General features: G+C 43.5%; 1 protein-coding gene across 4 annotated transcripts in view; it reads left to right on the forward strand.

The window, feature by feature from the left end:
- The window catches only part of Met (MET proto-oncogene, receptor tyrosine kinase), a 108,013-nt gene that overhangs the window by 51,396 nt on the left and 41,537 nt on the right, over positions 1–15,080 (forward strand). For all 4 annotated transcript variants that reach the window (XM_041675446.1, XM_041675449.1, XM_041675448.1 and 1 more), the window contains 5 exons: positions 6,573–6,707; positions 7,957–8,130; positions 12,404–12,564; positions 14,614–14,716; positions 14,825–14,961. In XM_041675446.1, coding sequence (XP_041531380.1) covers positions 6,573–6,707; positions 7,957–8,130; positions 12,404–12,564; positions 14,614–14,716; positions 14,825–14,961 — 710 coding nt within the window. The remainder of the gene's footprint in view (positions 1–6,572; positions 6,708–7,956; positions 8,131–12,403; positions 12,565–14,613; positions 14,717–14,824; positions 14,962–15,080) is intronic.

Here is a 15,080-nt window from a genome sequence, read left to right on the forward strand (position 1 = left end):
ACAAACATGTATTAAGAACCAACTAATTCTTCTCTACTGGACAAATGCATGAAGCAAAGGAAAGCTGGAACCTGCTTTTGAGGAAAGACAATTTTGATTGAAGAGATTAAAGGCTTGCCTGGCAGCAATAGTGGGTACAGATAAGGGGCCTCTGGAACCACGGGGGATGTATTTCAGTGATCCTTATGTTCCATCGACTGGTATATAAATAAACCTAAAACATTTGACAGTTAACTGAATCCGGCAGCCAACCACACTGAGGTCCAGTTTGTTTACAGCAGATACAGTGCAGGGAAGAGGGAAGGGAGGGCAGGGAAGATAGGAGACCTTCAGCTGGCGTTGCCAGAGTGACTCCCTCCCAGGTTCTGTGAAGTGTTTTGACTGGACTAAAACTCTAAATCCATAGCCAGGCTAAGTTTCTGCAACTCACCGTTTTAATAAATACTATAGCGTTTCTGTTACAAAACAGAATCAACCTATTTTTTTTCCCACCCAAGGCAGCTGCCACACATGAAAAACACAGAGAAATGATTTTACTTCCTTCCTACCCTCGAGCCTAATGGCAGAGCCGCTGAGCAAATTTTTTTTTTATCCCAAGAGTTTGCAGCTGTTTCTGCCCTTCCTATTGTGTTGGTGTTGGGCTCGGGCTGGGAACCCACGCCACGGCCCCAGCTGTTGGGTGCAAAGTGAATCAGGTATTTCACAGTGGCTACTTGATTAGGAAGAATTATATTGTTTAGCTAACAATAGTCTGTGCGTGGCAGAGAGGACATTTCTGACGTGTCGCTAACTTTGAGACGAGTGTAACTTACCTCACGCAGGTGCTACTAAACCTAAATCTACTGTCGTGTACATGGATCTGAGTGGAGATCAGTGGAAGTATGGTAATAATAGAATTCAAAAAACGGTTCTGATTTGTGTGTTCACTCTCTCGGGATGCTTTGAGGAAAAACACCAAGTAGCATTTGAGACAGCAGAAGGAAACAGTGAGGATGTGCGCCCTTGCAGGGAAACCTAGCCCAGGGTGCAGGGCCCTGTGGGAGAAGGATGCATTCCCATGAAGATCACAGGACTAATCACAGGGATTGCCCACGTCTCCCCTTCTGAGCTCCTCATCTAATCTACATCGAAACAATGCCTGCTTGATTTTTTTTAACAGCACTTGTATAAGGCCTTTAATCTCTAAATGCAAAGCATTGCTATTAAAATATTTGTGCGTGACTGTCAGGCCCGGGAGAGTGAGTGAATCAGAGATGGGGGGGGGGGTGGCGCTGGAGGCCTTCCCGAGACTTGTTTCAAATTCAGCTCCACAAGCATTTCCTGGGCGACTGCACCGTGTCTGCTAACAGTGCCCGCCGCCTGGGCAGAATCACTGCTACCGTTAAGTTCTTTGCTAGCACCCCGGTCTTTCTTCAGCACCCTCCCCTTTCCTGTTCTGTTACCTCCAGTGTTAGTAACACCCACCACTTACTTTCTCTTCTGGTCGTATCTGGACTCGTTGGGTCTAGCAAGAAACTTAAAAGAGGAAAGATGTCTTTTGGTCATGATCATTCTTTATGACCATTACTTAGAGGATTATATCGGTAATCAGTGAAGTTGAGAAAAATTGCTCCCTTGCCGTAAGATCAGTTCATCCACCAACCTTCTATCGTCAGATTGCTTGTGGCTTCTACGCCGCCACTCTACTGTGCCACATCAGGGCTTCCCATTGGAAAGCAATGGCATTACGTTGTGTTTAGAATTAGTAGTATTTTCTAATATACAGACACATACAGGTTCAGCAATGTGAGCATTAGATGGAGATGCTTCTGAATGAAGATTAAACTCACACATCATTTCTCTGTAGGGATTGTTAGTTTACTCATCTCTTACAACATTTTTCAGACAGAGGCATCACGAAAAACATCATTTAAAATGAAACGCACAGCCTTCACCTAGATATAGCCCGAAAGAATATTATTAGTGGTAGTCGGTTGCTTTCGAAGAAATTATGTATTGTGAGTTCAGAAGTCTCTTTGTGCTAAGCAGGAACTTACGGTAAATAAGAATTTCAAGGTCACGACCATAGCTAAAAATTAAGCTGGGTTCATGCACAGTCTCTTAAAATCAATGCATACATGCTCTAAAAGGCTTATATTTGGTTCACTATAACATGTATGGAAATTTGAAGCATCATAAACGTTTGAAACCCTGGGAAAATATGAAACTTTTGTTTGTTTGGGTTGTAGATGACAAAGAGAAACTAAAATTTATTTATGGATGAAATTCTGAAGGGGGTAAAAAAAAAGAGAGATGCGTAAAATATGAAGCATGTGTAGCATTAGTTTATGAACCGTTATTGCTTTTCACTAGCATAGCAGATAAACTCTGTGCACTGACTGGTTGTCCTGTAGTCGATCGATGTGTCTGCAATACTAACCCGGAAGTTGCCTTAGTGACTTGTCTCGTCGTCGCTGTAACAAAATGCTGACAGAAGCAATGTGAAGGGGAAGGGTTTCTTTGCTCCTGAGGACGCAGTCCATCGCAGCGAGGCAGGCATGACAACAGCAGTGGCTCCTTGTTCTCCATGGAACCCACCCTCACCCATGCTGATCTAACCCCTCCGCCCCTCCACCTCCGCTGCCCCACACCCTTCCGCAGGTGCCTGGGGAGCGTGCCGCCTCTGCCACTCGGCTTCTCCAGGGAGCATCTATCCTGCCGCTTACCAGTCTCTCTAGGACCCTGCACCATAGAGGCTCACTCTGACTGTGAAGTCTCTCTAGGACCCTGCACCATAGATGCTCACTCTGACTGTGAAGTCTCTCTAGGACCCTGCACCATAGATGCTCACTCTGACTGTGAAGTCTCTCTAGGACCCTACACCATAGATGCTCACTCTGACTGTGAAGTCTCTCTAGGACCCTGCACCATAGGTGCTCACTCTGACTGTGAAGTCTCTCTAGGACCCTGCACCATAGAGGCTCACTCTGACTGTGAAGTCTCTCTAGGACCCTGCACCATAGAGGCTCACTCTGACTGTGAAGTCTCTCTAGGACCCTGCACCATAGAGGCTCACTCTGACTGTGGAGAAACCTGGGGGCTGAGCAGGGATGGCAAAAACTTTCCTCTGGGGGAAAAAAAAAGCACTTGGTGATAAACATAGAAACATAAACCCAAACTACAATAAAGTACCACTACACACCCACTAAAATGGCCATAATTAAGAAAACGGAAAATATAGGGCCAGATATGGTGGCACATACCTTTAAGCCCAGAACACCAGCATTTGGGAGGCAGAGGCCGGTAGTTCTCTGTGAATTTAAGACCAGCCTGATCTACATAGTGAGGGCCATACTGTTATTTATTTGCTCATGTAGTATTTTCTCACGTCCTCTCTCGGATATTTTATTGAGAAAGTTTATGTGGTCTAATAACTGCAAGGAGCAAGTAATTCGAATTCTTCCCTCAGCCCCCCCCCTCAAACAGTGCATTAGAGCTATATTTTCAGGATCATTAAAGAAAAAGGTTTTGTGGTCTAAATGCTAAGCATTAGTCATGGACACAGTAGAAATTCAAAAGATAATTGCCAGTCTTCTATTTCATACTAATTGTTCTCAGATTGCCAAGTGATTTATCATAAGAATTAAACTTACATGCCAAATTCTGATCTGTCCCTAGAAATATCTCCATGACAACAAAAAGCAACTCCTAATTCTTGCAAGCATTGCTCCAGGGGTGTTTTAAGGATTTTGGTGGTTACTCAATTATTTAGGATTCTGGCAATGAGAGAGAGGGAGGGATTAATGATAGAAAAAGCATTCTTGGCATTTCCATATAGTGGGTGTTCCTGCAGAGAAAAGACTAATGAGGAACTACAAAGGTATTTGTATGTGTGATAAGGTCTCTGCTCATCACTGCAAAGGCAAAGATTCACCCCTTCTTCTCGTGGCCTTCCTGCCTTCTCCTGCTGCCCAATCTCTGTAGCAGACAGCACCCATGCTAGTCCATGAACTTGGCTGGCTAGGCTAGTTTGGTGTCATGTGAGCTCTCAGTGCTACTCAAAACAGAGAGACCTTCTTAGGCATGCTTGACTCATGCAGCCAAGGTTCCTGAAACAAGGAACAACGGGCAAGCACGCACTGCAAAGACTGTTCTAGCTTCAACTCCCCAGTGCTCTTTGGGAGTTCTCACTCAAAGCTTCAGATTGGTCCTCACTCCTAGACTCCTAGAACCAAACATTTGGGTTTTTAAGGAGGGCTCAAGCACACGGATTCTGGCATTAGGTAAAGTCTCTGGGAAGCCTGACTCTTGCACATTCTAGCTAAATTCTCTTTTGGATTTTATTGAAAGCACAAAACCAGTACCTTATCATCCAGAATAATTGTGAAAGGCCACTCTGATCTCTTAAGAAGCACTTAGCATCATGTCTGACGTGGTGACCTACGATGACAGTGTCATGTGTATGGTGTTTCCAAGCTGAAAAAATCAGAGAAGGCAACAACCAATCCATCAACCCAAGCCCAGGGATGCTTCTCTAGGAAAAGAAAGGGAAATTGCATATAATCAGATATGTGATGAAGTCGAGATAACCATCTAGGAATTAAGAAGGGATTGCTTATTATAGACACGGGAAATTCTAAACAGAGCAAGGTTATATATAGAATTACCATACGGCTCTGCTACTTCAGTCGTGACATACCACGTGACAGCACTAGGAAGCGAATGCAGGACGTCTTTTCGAAAGTGTTCCGGGAGATGATCGTGGTGGTTGTGTGGTAGGGTCCAAGGAGCACAGAGGAAACCCGGGGAGGGGGGTGAAAAATGCAGATAGCCAAGAGTTGATCCATAGTCGTCAAGGAAGTGAAAATCACAGAAGACCGAGTGTTAACAAGCTGATGTTTGTGTTGGTTTTGGACTTGTGCATGTTAAAAGCAGATTTAAAAAAAAAGGAAAGAAAGAAAGAAAGAACTACAGAGAATGGGAGGAGCTAAGCGCCCAAGAGGTTTAAAATTGCAAAATTGAAGAGCTGAAATTCGGGTGACATGGTCTAAAGGGTTGAGATCCTCAGCGTCTAATAGGTGAGCAGCCCAGGGGTGCGGATAAGGGACTGACGTTAAACTCCTCTTTGCTTTGCCCACAGAGTCACAAATGTCTATTGAGCCCTAAATGTAGGAAATAACAGTAATTTCCATCCTGACCTCATGACCTTTGAGGTCATGACCACATGACCTTTGAGTCATCATTAAATTTCTGTGCAAATATAACTGCCCAGTTTAATGGAGGTGTTTTCAATGTGTTGAGTGTTTGGAGTAGAACAAAAATGTCACGATGTTAAATTTTTATGGCTCAATGTGCATTTGGTTGGTTTTGCTATTAACAGTTCACCCCATGAGAACAAATTAAACACTTGGAAATCATCCCACATTGTTTCAGGCTACTTGGCCTTTTCATTGTGTTAAAGAAGAAAAAAATGGCCATTTTTCTTCAAAATAAGTGTATTTTGTATGTTTTTGAGTGCCAAGCCCATAATCACTACTCTAATCGCACTTCTGTATTTTTGAATGAAAAATTATGGTTGAGGGATTATTTTTGTTGTTTGGTTGGTTGGTTGGCTTTTCATTCTAACTTTGGGGTGCCCATAGCTGTCCTAGGATTTCATATGACAAATCAGTACGCTTTGAAAATGCAGCTTGTAAAAGTTTCTTGGAAACGTAGGGCAGTGTCATAGTAGAGTAAAGCCCAGTTCGCACCAGCCTCCTCTCCCACACCCCCTGCACGCACATTGACCACATAGACGACAAGAGTCTCTCTGAGCATGCGCAAGCCATCCTAAGTGCTGCGCTCCTCGAAGAGCCGTCCTGATACTATATCCCCTGCCGATCTGTCTCTGAACTTCCATTATCACTGGGCTCTGGAAGCAGGAAGGAGGGAAGTCGAATTGCTGGGGAATATTCCTAATGATAAATACCTGAAAGCGAGACTAACACCGTTTTTCTGTACACATCATTCAGACATTGTTAAAGCCACCAGGCATTATTTTTACAGACAGAACTTTATTTGTAACAGAAGTAATATCATGTCATGAGACAGTGTTATTAAAAAACAAAATTGAATTCCAATAGCCGGGGTCTATTCTGACCTCATAAGATCAATAAACACAGCTTACGAGCAGCAAAGCTGGAATCAACCCCGAGTTTCCGGACTCCCTGTCTTCTGTTCTTAGCATGATGTCAAAAGAAACTGCCCCATGGGGAAGGTTGAAAGGACAGATTAGAGAATAATCCAGTGGCGATGTAGCCTATGTGGTGGCTTCCTTCTGGGGAGAGTTTCGTCTCTTCCAGCTACCCGCACACTTGTAAGGATTGATTTGAATGTGCCGGCTGATTGTTCGCAAGATCTTTTTCTAGAAATTGCTGAGACCATGGGCAAAACATGAGGGTTCAGAAGAATTGGCTTCAAGGCAGGTGATGAAAAGACGTGGTATTGATTTCTAACGGGGAACCGCGGGTCTTTAGTTGGAACACGAATGCACTCAGCTGTTCTATGTTTAAAGCCAGTCCCTTGGAATGAGTGTGCTTTCTTTTCTTCCTCAGGTTGTGCTTTCTCGGACCATACCTTCCACCCCTCATGTGAACTTCCTCCTGGATTCCCAGCCTGTGTCTCCAGAAGTTATTGTTGTACAGCCATCAGACCAAAATGGCTACACACTGGTTGTCACAGGGAAGAAGGTAAGGCCTGTTTCCATTGGAATTTCCATGGCTTTGGTTCTTTTTAAATAGATACTGTGTGCTGTTGTTTTAATAACCTCTCTCTCAGTCTTAGATTCATATCTCCTTCGTCTAGTTCTTTCTTGAGTCTTCCAGAGACCGCCTGAAGTAGAGTTATCTGTTGTCCAAGGGAGGTGAGGCCTGAGGGCATCTTCTTTAGATTGTGCTCTTCTTCAGTCCTGTTTATTAGTGAAAAAAAAACAACCTCGCAGAATGCAAATTACAGTCCTAACTCAGAACCCCAGAGCAGGCAGATAAATTCTGGCGACACACACAGGAATTTAACTCCAGCCAGAAATCCCTGTCTCCTAAGAGAGAGATGTGCGCCTTGATACCAGAATGGTATGTGACCCTACGTAGAACTTTCCAGGGTTTCAAATGCTTCCCCTGCAGCTTCAGTTGGTCTCTCATTATTTTAAAATTATCTTAAACAGAGCCTCGTCTCTAAACGTTGTAGAATGTTTAGCATTATAGGACAGTGCTCATGGACTAGACAGTAATGATGTTTCTTGAAGTTGTGGTTGGGTTGTTAGTTAGTTCAGGCTACGCTGTCAGCATCCTGGAACTCACAGCCCTCTCTCGGCCTTCCAAGCAGCAAGTATCTCAGGTGCACAGCATATCCAGCAAACAGCGTTAATCTTTTATCGTGTATGTGCCAATAGTAAAAGGAGGAGTTTGAATTTTTAGATCACTTAAAAACCATTGTTGTGGAGTTTTTACTTAGATGCTATCCTAATTAGATGCTATCAGGTGATATTTTTGCCTTTCTCCTTTTTTGTGTGTTTTTTGTTTTGGGAAGGGTTTTTTGTTTGTTTGTTTGTTTGTTTTTTCAAGATGGAGTTTCTTTGTAACTTTGGAGCCTGTCTTGTAACTTGCTCTGTAAACCAGGCTGGCCTTGAACTCACAGAGATCTGCCTACCTCTGCCTCCTGAGTACTGAGATTAAAGGCGTGTGCCACCACCGCCCGGCTTTTTTTGTTCTTTTCTGTGTGAGGGTGTCCTTCCCTGGAACTGGAGTTAGACAGCTGTGAGCTGCCATGTGGGTGCTGGGAATTGAACCAGGGTCCTCTGAAAGAGCAACCAGAGCTCTTAACCACTGAACCATCCCTCCAGCACTGAGGTGATATTTATATAAAACTTTTACCCATTCAGTTCTCACTTAAGCAAACCGAAACCCTTCTAGAAACTCCTTCTGTCCTTTTTCTTTGCAGATCTCCAAGATCCCACTGAATGGCCTGGGCTGTGGACATTTCCAGTCTTGCAGTCAGTGTCTCTCTGCCCCATCCTTTGTTCAGTGTGGCTGGTGCCACGATCAATGTGTGCGTTCTGATGAATGCCCCAGTAGCACCTGGACTCAAGAGGTCTGTCTGCCTGCAATTTATAAGGTAAACACAAATTCCAAAAAAAAAAAAAAACAAAACAAAAAAAAACAAAAAAAAAAAAGAATGCAAAAGTCAATTTATTCATTAAAGTGAGGGGTCACCAGCCCTCTCATCTTAGGTTTGTCCCGAAGGTGGAGTTGGGACATCACCTCACTCTGCATCTGAGGAGTGCTCCCGAGGTCCTCTTTAGGGTGGCTGCTCTCCCTTAGGCCCATGTGTGACGCACAGCGGGGTGAGAGTGAGCAACACTGCTCCCCAGTTCAGATCCTGTTCCCTCCCGAATCACCCACACTCATTCCTCATGGCCCGCTCTAGGCCAGGTGCCCAAGCAGAAGCCTCCAACTCCACAGAGAGAGGTCTTAGGTCCGTGGCATACATGGGGTCTCCTGAGTTGAGCCACGCAGACTGACGATCCTTACACATAGAGGTCAGTTCCCTTTCCACCTGTGCGTGGCTTAAATCTTGTCTCAATGTACTTGAACGAGAAGTGATGACTCTCGGAATAGCTGTACTGACATCTGCACTTCTATAAGCCATCCCGTTCTTTTAATTCACTTTGAAAATACTTCCTGGTCATATGCTGGGACATATAGTTCAAAAAGAGACAAGTGCACCCTGCTCTTGAAGATCCTAGTTCCTGGCAAGGATGGCAGCCTTGGTGCTGCAGCTGTTGAAGTACAGTGCCTTGCAGCATTGGCACTGCATAACTAAGTGTTGTTTTATTTTCAAAAGGATTGGTTTGAAAATCAGGGGTAGTTTTTTTTTTTTAACCTCTTGGCCCATGTATATTTTGCTTGAAAATATTTCCTCAGCAAGGACCCAGTATTGGCTTTTTCTGTCTGCGTGTAGACCCGTTGGACTTTAGTAAAAGCCTCTTGTGAAAGATTCGAGTTAAAGGGCTGGGTCACCTGGTTTGCTCCAAGTAAACAAAGTAGCGGAGTGGAAACCCTGCTGGAGTGAATTGGCTGTTTCCATTTAGCTACTGTTTGGAGCGAGATTTGCAGTGGCTTTTCAATAAAACCATTTTCTGCTAGGTGCGATACAATATCAATTCTTGACCAGCCAGAGCATGCACTGAAAGCAGGGAATTGCAACTCTGAATCCTTGCTGTGTCCTTCAGTCTTCTTTGAACACTCACATGCAACTGTATACTTTTCCAAACAGCCTTGGGGGTTTCAGGAGCCAGGAACTGGAAGTCTTCACAATCTATGATAACCGTTCTGAGTGTGTGTGTGTGTGTGTGTGTGTGTGTGTGTGTGTGTGTGTGTGTGTGTTTGTCTGTGTATATGGGTGATATGTCTGTGGTATGTGTGTGTGGTATGTGTGATGTTTTGTGCATGCGCTCACGTGTGTATGATGTGTGTGTCTGTGTGTGTTATATGTGTATATATGTGTGATATGTCTGTGGTATGTGTGTGTGGTATGTGTGATGTGTGTGTGCACGCACACGCATGTGTGTGATGTGTGTGTGTGTGTGTGTGTGTGTGTGAGTCATGTCCCAACAGCTTTTCAAAACTATCTGCATTAGTATTTAAGAAGGCGGACTGATAACCTGACCAGGAGAAACATTTCTTCTTGACCATTGTGCTTCTTGTTACTAACCCTGAAAGGCTTGTTTTTTTTTAAAAAAAAAAAAAAAAAGCTGAAAACAGAATAAATAGCTTAGAGCTTTCTAGAACCATGTAGTCTCTCATACAAGCCTTCCTCCTCCCTCCTCTTTCGGAAGTCCAGCGCTCTACAGTTGATTTTTTTTAAAACTATTTATCGATTCTTTGTGGATTTCACATTATTCACCCTGATCCCAGTCCTCTCCCTGTCCCCTTGTTTCTGCCCTCTGCCCTTGCAACCCAACCCCCAAAACAAAACTTAAAAGTAAAAGCAAAGTAAACGTAGAAGCTTGCAGAGTATCATGCACACACTGATGAGGCCTGGGTCGTAGAGTAAGAGGAAAGCAGCACAGCTGAGTCTATAAATCCCCCCAGCCCAGCCCACCCCACCCCCACCCATCGCTGTTAGAAAGATTTCATGCTGTACTAGACCGTGACATTTGATGTCCTTGCTGCGAAAAACAAGACAGATTGCCCCTTTGCTTTGCTGCCCTCAACTCTATATGCGCAAATCCAGCTGATGTATAGAGTTTCACATTCTGATACACACACATCAACCTGCGTCTCAAGGTACACGGTGTTCAATGGCTGAGAGTCTTCGTACTCTTAGATATGAGTGATCTCAGGATTATAGCCCCAATCCATTGTTTCAAATGTGCCATCTGATCTTTGAGAGCAAGGAGGAATGTTCAGAAAATGAGGGGCCTTTTCCCAATATATCCTGAGGGTATTGGGTGGGGAAAGGGGTTGCCATGCCTTATAGGACTGAAGATGATCTCTGAGACACAACAGAACTAAGCAATGATCAGAGTCACAGATACGGAGCAACAGCAGACCAGGCAGCGGTGTGTTGCCATAGGCATATCTGTGGCTTTGTTTTTCCTGCTAAACCAGAAAGTGGCTTCAGTAGTAAAACTTAATCTCCATTTTTTTAATGCTTTCTCATATTTTATCTTAGTGGACTGCACTAACAATCCGAAAGTCTTGTTGGAGTGCCCTCAGCAGTGATGGGATATTTTACCTGTGATAGCCAGACAGGTGGGAGTTCTGGCTTCTGGGGCTCTCTGCAGGACACTCCTTTCCTGCCTGGAGAGTTTCTCTGCACTTCAGGATAACTGAGAGTTTGCCAGCCCATTGTTGGGGCTGTGCAAGGGTGTGTGGTCTACGACAACTTCCTTCCTTTTCCCCTGGAAGAGCGGCAGTTCCTCCATAAGCCGCTGGGACCGTGTTCGGCTCAGCGAATGCTAACACAGAGCCGTCCTCTCGGACGGGACTTCTTGTCACTGTTGTCTCTGGACAGTACAGCTGCTGAACAACTCTGTACCTTTTCTCAATGCTGGCCAAGTCTCTGGCTCTTCGTAGGGAGCTGAGTGCTGAGTGACAGGCTTCAGTTGGGACGTGGAGCAGGGCAAGGGCTGGAGGCAGAAGGAGCAGACCTACAGCAGCTTGAGCTACTGTGTTGGATGGGGAAAACCTTCTCGTTAGAAGGAGCAGCAGCCGTGTGGCGGTCTTGGCCTGAAGAAGGTCCTGGGAGCCAATGTTTCTCTTCTCCTGGATTTCTAATATGATAAACAGATTTTTCCCCCAGCAGTTCTCATTGGGTTAGACAGAGATGAGGTGAATTTTCAAGAAAGACACAGCTATGTAATGGATTTTTATGGCAAAAAATGGCGATCATAAAAGCATTAAGCTAAGACTTTAGAAGGGTTTTGTAACAAGAGTGAGTTAAGACATTGGTTTGTAATTATTTACTGAGGGAGGATGCGAATGTTTGCAAATTTGAGTTCTTCTGTATGTTCTTCCTAACTGTAAGCTGGTGCCGGACAGGCTTTGGTGCAGGCCCAGGCGGGGTCGCAGGCTCTCCATCTTCACATTTCATTTTCCCACCATTGTACTGTACAGCACAATTTACAATGTGTCCCCCCAAAAGAGCATTTCCTCTCTCAATTGTCACACAGCTCCCCACGAGAAGCTTATTTTTAACTTGGAAGTGTGTTTGCCTAAATTGTTTTAGTCCAGGAACTGTTGTCTTCCAGACGGCATAGAAGCCCTCATGTTCTGGTTTATCATAGCTGCCACCATCTTTTCAGTGCCTCCAGAATTCACATTTAACACACCAAAGATGAGCCTCTTATTCACTGAACATCGCATACGAGGAAAAATATCTTTAAAATGAGGTAAAATAATGTCAAAGAGAATTAGAAAGATTACTACAATTCTGATTTGTGGATCTCTTAGTTTTGATTTTTTCCCCCAGTGGAAATGTGTCGTTTGTATTAAATATTACATAATTTTGTATATGTTATGTATCAAATACACATTTAAAAGCTACTGAAAATCTTATATAAGAAATACCAATGGGTACGTATAAAGCAGATCCAGGGAGCTGGATAGATGCCTACCAGAGGACTTGAGCTTACTTCCCAGAACCCATGTTTGGTGACTCCCAACCAGCTGTAATTCCTGGACTAGGCAAACAAATGTCCTCTTCTGACCTTCATAGTCAATGTGCTCACAGGCACAAACCCACACACAGAAACATATGCACATAAATTTCTCAAAATAAAATAATTATTAAAATATAATACATAGTTTTGTTGGTTTCCACAATATAAAAAAATATCACATTATGCTGTATTTTCATTTTAAGTTCTACTTTATCCTTGTAGGTTTTCCCCACTAGTGCACCCCTTGAAGGAGGAACGATGCTGACCATATGTGGCTGGGACTTTGGATTCAAGAAGAATAATAAATTTGATTTAAAGAAAACCAAAGTTCTGCTTGGCAATGAGAGCTGTACCTTGGCCCTAAGTGAAAGCACAACAAATACGTAAGGAACGCAGGGGCTGTGCTGGGCCGGGCTTGGAAGACAGGCGTGGGCTTTTAATTACAGTTTCTAAAAAAGAAAAAATGCTCAACATGTTCATCATGAATTAATAAGGGTCTTGACCGGTCTCTGCATTGGAGAGACTCGGAGAAAGAAAAGGGTGATGTGGCCTCGGTAAAGAAAAGATGGATTCAGTCGCCACTGGTTGTTTTTTGACTTGTTTGCTTGATTTAATTTTTATGCACAGTTGGAGTTTAATATTTGTATTTTCACTGGTTTTGTGTGGTGACGAAAATCTATGCCTACTGTCGCACACGGAGCATCGCGTGTGGAAGTCAGGAGACGGCTGGAGGAATTTGGTCACCTCCTTCTATTGTAGTTCCCAGGGCTAGGGTTGTATGGTAAGGTCAGGTCGCGAGGCTTGTGACCTTACCTACAGAAATGTCTTACTAGCTGGGCTTCCAGGAGCTTTGAAACTACTAAAATAGTTTCTGCAGAAGCTATCTGTGTCACTTGAAATAGTGGCCCTTCCTCTTCAGACTCCAAACACTGTTCCCAAAGCCTCCTGTGGACATCAGTAAACATTGGCGCCTGTTCTCTTATCACGACCCACCTGCTGGTCCTCGCAGCAGGGGTGAAGCCATCCATCACACTTTTGAGACTCTTGATGAACTTAAATTTATATTCAGGTAATAGTCGTTGGCACTCTGTCATCCGGGCATCTCCCCAAACACTGAGAGATGTCAGTTCCATTCTTACATAAAGCACAGAAAGCTGGGATGCAGCCTAGCCAAACTAAGGGATCAGAGCCGACAGACTGGCAAGTTCAGCCCTCTGATCAAGGCCTGTGTTTGTTCTACTCTGTCTATCCTACCTATCCCCACTCCAGTCTCTAAATTCTACAGTGAGTGGGTAATGAGGGAATTACTTGTTACATTGTAGTAGCAACAACTGAAGTTTTAACAGTTGAATCTTTTTGGTTGAACCTGTGCAAGAGAGTATCTAATAGATTTCATTCCAGTGTCATAAAAGACCTTAACATATACATTTTAATGAAACTAAAACCAATTAATGTCAAGCTTGCTAGCCCGAAGACAAAAGCAAATTCACCTAGAAACATCCCTTGTTCTCAAAAACTCATTATTGCAAGATGAATTAAGATCTATAAAGAAGAAACACAATGCATTCTTTTTTAGGAGTTACTTAGTGAAACAAATTATATTCAGCTTTATATTATATGTATTATATATTAAACTATATAAGATTGCTGATGAAGAATTGGCTCTGTTGGCTTCTAAGGAGATGTTGCAGTTGCCAAAGTGCTTGTCAGGCAAGTACAAAAACCCAAATTCAATACACAGTGCCCAATAAAAGACTGGGCATTATGGTGCTCACTGGCAATTCAGCACCAGGGAGGCAGAGACAGGAAGATCTCTGAGGCTTGCTGGCCAGCCAGTCTAGCCTAATCGAGGTTGTCCCAGTCCCTGTGAGAGAGCCCATCTCAAAACCAATAGGTGGCCTCGATATAACACCCAAGGTTGACCTCTGGCTTCCACGTGAATACTTATGCTTCCAACATGGCACAGTAATATTAATAATTCTATGGGAAAACTGCCATAGTTTTGTTCCTCTCAGTGATTTAAATAGACTTGTCACACACAACTACAGTCACAGAAATATAGCTGCTGGCATAAGTTGATAAAGAGTTGGCTTGTTCATGGATGGCACATTGCTTCATATGCTCTTGAGATAGCAATCATTATCTTACATGTGCCAACTATAGAGTTTTACAATCTTAGATTATCGCGCACTTCTTAGCTGGTGAAGTCTGCCATGGTGAGGTCTGAAGTTTCCTATTACGGTTTATACAAAGTTTGGCGTGATCACTCAAAAAATAGAATTATGTGATTTTTGACCTAATGAGTCCATGAAACCAAGCTTGCCGTTTGCGGTCATGAGCTCACAATCACAACCAGCAGCCAAACCAGAAAATCAGAAAATGCATGTGCATTTGAAACATATTAAGTCTTGCTTTTTTTTTTTTTTTTTTAGGTTGAAGTGCACAGTTGGTCCTGCGATGAGTGAGCACTTCAATGTGTCTGTAATCATCTCCAACAGTCGAGGGGCAACACAATACAGCACATTTTCTTATGTAGTAAGTCCAGGCATTACTTTGTTCATGACCGAGGACGTTTGATCTTTATTTCATCTACTTACATGATGGAATTTACCAGTTAACATTTTTGTTTTGCTCCCTACTCAGGATCCTGTAATAACAAGCATCTCTCCAAGTTTTGGTCCTAAGGCTGGAGGGACTTTGCTCACGTTAACTGGAAAGTATCTAAACAGCGGGAATTCTAGACACATTTCGATTGGTGGGAAAACATGTACTTTGAAAAGGTATTGGAGCTTTTTTGTCGTATTAATGTCTGTACCTGACGCATCACTCCAAGATCTCTTGTCTGTGGAAACAAAGCACAGTAAAGATGTTTATTTATGACTTCCTTTCCAGCTGACAG

The sequence above is a fragment of the Microtus oregoni genome, unplaced genomic scaffold (assembly GCF_018167655.1).
Source record: "Microtus oregoni isolate MIOR12 unplaced genomic scaffold, Mior012 000026F_ref0000081, whole genome shotgun sequence".
NCBI lineage: Eukaryota > Metazoa > Chordata > Mammalia > Rodentia > Cricetidae > Microtus > Microtus oregoni.